General features: G+C 46.4%; 1 protein-coding gene across 1 annotated transcript; it reads left to right on the forward strand.

The window, feature by feature from the left end:
* The first annotated feature begins 4,874 nt into the window (after positions 1 to 4,874).
* Positions 4,875 to 5,803, forward strand: NUPR2 (nuclear protein 2, transcriptional regulator). The gene is made up of 2 exons (XM_086374771.1): positions 4,875 to 5,242; positions 5,584 to 5,803. Exon 1 carries the CDS (start codon positions 4,940 to 4,942, stop codon positions 5,234 to 5,236), a length of 297 nt encoding a protein of 98 aa, XP_086230897.1. The 5' UTR covers positions 4,875 to 4,939; the 3' UTR covers positions 5,237 to 5,242; positions 5,584 to 5,803.
* The last annotated feature ends 215 nt before the right edge of the window (positions 5,804 to 6,018 follow it).

Consider the following 6,018-nt stretch of genomic DNA (forward strand, 5'->3'; position numbering starts at 1 on the left):
CTGCAAGAGCTGAACCCCTACACATTGCAGGAGCCCGATACAGGAGTACCCTAGAATTGTTACCACGAAACACAGGTGTTTCCTTGGTTCTTATCCCCCAAAGGAAAGAATTCAATCAAGAGACAGAGAGCAGTTGTAAATAGCAAGAGTTGTATTAAGCAAAGCAGAAGTACACACCAAACAGAGAAAATGAAGGAAAGCGGGCTGCCTGGAAACAAGAAGCCGCCTGCAACAGGGTCGGGTTGGTTTTTCAGAGTGGTGGCAAGTCCCTCTCTCTGTCCTGTGTTATTTGACTAAGTTGATTGGCAGCTTTAGGTTGTATAACTTTCCTCCTAGCGCACAGGCGCTTACCCACAAGCACCCAAGTGGAACCCACCATGGGGCGGGGTGGGTGGGGCAAACTTGAAATGCTAATTTACTACAAATACAATATAATGAACCCCGGGTTACTTCGAGTCATCTTTTAGGTCTTGGTGCACCTGTGCTGGCAGGTTTTATCTTGTTTGGTCCTGATAAGGCTGGAAACTTATCGGTCGTTGATCACAAAAAGGGAAGATCTTGAGGTGTGTTTTGATCACCAGTGTGGGGTGGGGGTAGGGAGGCAGAGAGAAAGGTGACCCTGTCCAGGATGGGGCAGGGACCAGCCCATGTCTGACTACCTAACAAAAGGAGGAGGGAAACCCCTTCCTCCTGCAGTTACTCTCCAGAGCGTTCAGTTGACAAAAACTAACATTGTGCCAGCTGGTTTAGAAAAAAATACTCAAGTGGTCCACCTCAATTTTTGCACAGCAAGCAATAAAGGGTGAATTTGGAGTCAAGAGGCAATTAACTGGAACCTGGCACAGACTCCATCTAGAAATCAACATGGCAAGGAAGGTTCTGAAAGAAGAAAAGTATATTCAAGTCTGTTGCCCATTTTTAACCAGTGTTGTTTTTTGGTTCTTGTTGTTTTTCATATATTCTAGATATTAACCCCTTATCAGATATATGATTTGCAAATATTTTCTTCCATTCTGTAAGTTGCTTTTTCACAACTCCTGATAGTATTCTTTTTAAAAAAGTATGTATTTATTTTTATTTGTTTGCACCAGGCCTTAGCTGCAGCATGCAGGATCAAGTTCCCTGACCAGGGATTGTACCCTGGCCCCTTGCATTGGGAGTGCAGAGTCTTAACCACTGGACCACCAGAGAAGTACTACCCATGTATTACATTTAACAGGAATTTTTATGTCTCCATATGACTACAAGTTACTGTTTAGCATCCTTTCATGTCAACCTGAAGGAATCCTTGTGGCATTTCTGGTAGGACAGGTCTAGTGGTAATGTGTGGGAGAGCGGTATGGGTGGGGGTTTGGACAAAGGCCGTCAAAAGACACAAACTTCCAGCTATAAGACAAACAAGTTCCAGGCATGTAACATACAATATGATTAATATGATTAACACTGTTGTGTATTATATACAAAAGAGAACAAATCCTAAGAGTTCCCACCACAAGGACAAAAAATGCTTTTCTATGTCTTTAATTTTGTGTCTCTGTGAGATGATACAGATGTTTACTAAACTTACTTGGGGTCCTCATTTCATGATAGTGTGAAAGTGTTAGTCACTCAGTGGTGTCGACTCTTTGCAACCCCATGGACTGTAGCCCAGCAGGTTCCTCTGTCCATGGGATTCTCCAGGCAAGAATACTGGACCGGGTTGCCATTTTGTAAGTCAAATGATTATGCTGTAAACCTTATACAGTGCTCTATACCAACTATATATCAATAAAACTGGAAGAAAAAATATTATATTAAATATTATAAAAAATATATTATATTACCTAAATAATATATTAAGGTATATTCATGAGGGAAAAAATTCTAGCTACTAAGTGTAGAAGAAATCATTGAATTAAAAAATTACCATCTCACAGCACCTAATGAAATAATAACAAATGAACACAACAGCAAACAAAAAAATGAACCATGGTTGAAACTATTCGATTGAAACTATTAATCCTGAACTATACAGTTGTAGGGATAGGCTGTCACCACCTGAGCCCACTAATCACTAAAACTGGGGCAATGAGCTATTGTGGGTCTCCTGGTGTGATGCCAAAACACATCACCTCCTAGGAAAGTGAATCTGTGCATAAACCCACCTCTAGAATCAACTTCAATTGACAAGATATGGGAGAGAGGAACAAGTTACATGACATGACAAGGAAGCAGATAAATCCACAAAGTGGGGCATTTACAGGACAGCTGACCCAGTTTTTGCAACAAGTCATGTCAGGGCAAAAGGAAAAGGGCAGGGGCCCGCCCTATATAAGAAGTGACTTAAACACCATAACAAGCAAACTTTATCTGTAGATTTTTTAAATGTATTCCAAGTTGTATGTTTCCTATTGTAATTTAGAGATTGAAATTATTTAAGAAATAGGCTGAGTTTTTTAGAGCTGTATATTGAGATGCATGCTTCCTAGGTGGCTCAATGGTAAAGAATCCACCTGCCAAGCAGGAGACATGGGTTGGATCCCTGGGTGGAGAAGATTCCCTAGAGAAGGAAATGGTAGCCCACTTCAGTATTCTTGCCTGGGAAATCCCATGGAGAGAGGAGCCTGGTAGGCTACAGTCCATGTGGTTGCAAGAGTCTGACACCACTTAGTGACTAAACCACAACCATTGAGATACACAGGAATAAAACTTAAGATCTGTAGCAGAGCAAAACAGAAAGGGATAAAGCAAACCAGACAGGATCTTGATAACTGTGCAAAAGCTCCCCTGTGAGGGGCTATGAGAGTTCTTTGTTCTATTTTCACTTTTGAGAATGTCTGAATATTTTCATTAAAAATTCTAAAGAGATTTTTTTTTTAAGAGATAATGTGTGGGAGAGTGGATGGGAATAAACAGGTTCTCTCTTTCCCAGTAGCAGGTGTAAGACACGAGGGTGGAAGAGAAAATCCCCTGGGTGTGTTATTAAAAACACTCTCCTGGGACTTGCTCATTTAAGGAACTGCCAAAATTGCCCTCAGAGCTCGGTATGTAGGCCACGCCCCACCAGGGACACGACTTTAGAGAGCAGGGGGAAAAAACTCAAATTGGCAACTTGGTCACTGACAGAAACTCAGCAAGATCAAATATCTGAGGCTTTTTTTTTTTTTTTTTTAAGTAGAGAATTATTTTCCATCTATTAAAAAGAAAAGTCCCCGGGGGAGATGGCTGCAATATTTGTGGGAAGAGAATTATCTGCACTAGTTAAACCAAACGCAAACAAAGGCATTCTTGGCAATAATACCCTGAGAGCAGCGTTTAGGGAGACAGTAATTAGGCAATTAGACCTGGGAGTCGCCGCAGAGCCTCGGGTGCCGCTGGATGTTAATGACTCCTGCTCCGCGGTGCATCAGCCCTCGGCGAGGATGTAAGCCTGGCCTTTTCTCAGCGCAGAACACCCGGCCTGATTCCTCTCGCCTCAGCTGCTCTCCGCGAGCATCCTTTCCCCCATGCCCGCGGAGCTGGACGCAGCCCGGGCTGGCGGGTGGGACGAGGGGCGCGCGCGGCTGCTCCCCGACTCTCGGCCCTCACCCCCTAACTGCCAGAGCATCAAGCTATCACACCAGCGTCCCCTGACCACAGTACTTGGGCACCCTCGGATAATCCGAAATTGCCGCGCGGTTCCTGGCCTTCCACAAGGCAAGGTAACTTTCCCTTCTTAATTGCTCGCTTAATACTTATTTCCTACTCCTTATCAAACACATGGACTATGGAAAGAAAAAAGAACTAATGTATGCCCCTAGCAGCAGGAATACTTTTAGCATTCTGATGCATTTCCTTTTCATCTAGATGTGTTTTAAAAATACATTACTGGGGGACTTCCCTGCTGGTTCAGTCGCTAAGACTTGGCGCTCTCAATTCAAGGGAACGATTCATCCCCAGTCGGGATTAGATCCCACATGCCAGCTACAGATTCCACATGCCCGCAACGAAGGTAAAAGAAGAGCCGTGTGCTGCAACTAAGACCCGGTGCAGAAAAACGAATGAATCAATTTCAAAAAATACATTTCTGGGATACCAGAGATATTATTTCAGAACCCTATCTTTCATTTTGCATTATTACTGCGCAAAGCTTCCCTTGTACCTCAGTTGGTAAAGAATCTGCCTGCAATTCAGGAGACCCGAGTTCGATTCCTGGGTTGGGAAGATCCCCTGAAGGAAACTGCAACCCACTCCAGTATTCTTGCCTGGAAAATCCCATGGACAGAGAAGCCTGGCAGGCTACAGTCCATGGTTTAGCGATCAAACCATCATCATTACTGAGCACTTAACTCATGTCATCAAATAACCTGACAAAATGCTCACTGTTGATCACCCCGACGAATGCACAGCCCCTCACTATTGATAATTGGCTAATTTCCCACTTTTGACCGACATAAACGGGTCTTCGATCGGATTTGCCAAATGCCCCTCTCCCACTGCTACTGCTGCTAAGTCACTTCAGTCATGTCCGACTCTGTGCGACCCCATAGACGGCAGCCCACCAGGCTCCGCCATCCCTGGGATTCTCTAGGCAAGAACACTGGAGTGGGTTGCCATTTCCTTCTCCAATGCATGAAAGTGAGAAGTGAAAGTGAAGTCGCTCAGTCGTGTCCGACCCTCAGCGATCCCATGGACTGCATCCTTCCAGGCTCCTCCGTCCATGGAATTTTCCAGGCAAGAGTACTGGAGTGGGGTGCCATTGCCTCCTCCGCCCCTCTCCCACTGGGGGTGCACAAAACTGGATGGAGAAAAAGGTCATGGTTACCCGGACTGCGTGCAGCGCAGAGGCCTCACGCCAGGGAGCATCCCAGCTCTGTGACGTCATCCCTAGGCTCCACCCCCTCTCCGGCGACGCCAATCGAAGCGCGGGGCGTGGCCCTCCAGAAACGCGCGCACCCGCCCGAGCGGGCGACCCGGCGCGATGGACCCGGCCGCTCCCACTGTCCAGCCTCGAGCGCTGCCACCGCCACCCGACGTGTGGCCCCCGGTGGGCTCCGAGGAGGAGTTCTATGACTGTCCGGATTACTACTACTTGCGCGACTTCCCAGCCTGCGGGGCCGGTCGCATCAAGGGCCGGACGCGGCGCGAGCGAGAACTGCGCACCAACTGGCTGGTGCCCGGCGGCCACGAGCGCAAGATCGCGCAGAAGCTCCTGAACAGCCAGCGCAAGCGTCGCCAGCGCCAGCTGCAGCCCCGGCCGCGCACCCGTCTCACCTGAGCGCCGGTGCGTGCAGGCAGCCAGTGGCCCGGGCCCCGGGGAGCCGTGCGATCGCCCGGGCGGCGCTCCGATCCGATCCCTGCGACTCGACCCGGCACAGTCGCCCCCTTCTGAGGCTACCCTGTAGCCAAGTCATTAGCCGGGTGGGCCCCCTAAACTCCCAGCTTCTCTCCCGGCTGCGGTTGGAATAGTGTAAAATTATATTTTGGAAATTTGTAGTTGGGTAGACGGGGCTAGGAAACGCAGAAAACATCTTCCTAAAAATACAAGGAAGGGATTTAATTGCAGTGTTTATGCACGGACTAAAGAGAATAATTGAATTTTGTTTTTTGTCTGATTTTCTACAGGATACCCATACCCGAAGGACCTGATATAAGTATTTTCTCTGACTCCAGCTGTAATTGTGGTCCTAAGGGGAACAGTCCATGTTGGTCAGCAGAACTTTACAACATCGCTTAAGTTTACTGCTTCAGTAACTTTTCCTTACTGATTGTTAAGTAACATCCAAGTGGGTATGCCTGCTTAGGGTTTAGGGTTTTTCATTAAAAGAGAGCAGCAAGAATGGCATTTTAAGTCTTCTGGTGTTTTTTTGGTTAACTTGTTGTGGTAATTTGTTTCAAGCCCACAAATATTTGAGTTAAGTGTAAAGAAGTGACAGAGATGAATACGGGCAGAACAGAGATAGGAATTTGTATAAGACTTTAACTCAAATGTCACCTAGGACTGTGTGCCCTTAATATTTGTCAGAATAGAAGTATTTTAAATTCAAATGGTGTATGCTA

This window comes from Bos grunniens, chromosome 25, assembly GCF_055505025.1.
Source record: "Bos grunniens cultivar Pamir isolate PY7600 chromosome 25, Bosgru_T2T1.0, whole genome shotgun sequence".
NCBI classification, from domain to species: Eukaryota; Metazoa; Chordata; class Mammalia; order Artiodactyla; family Bovidae; genus Bos; species Bos grunniens.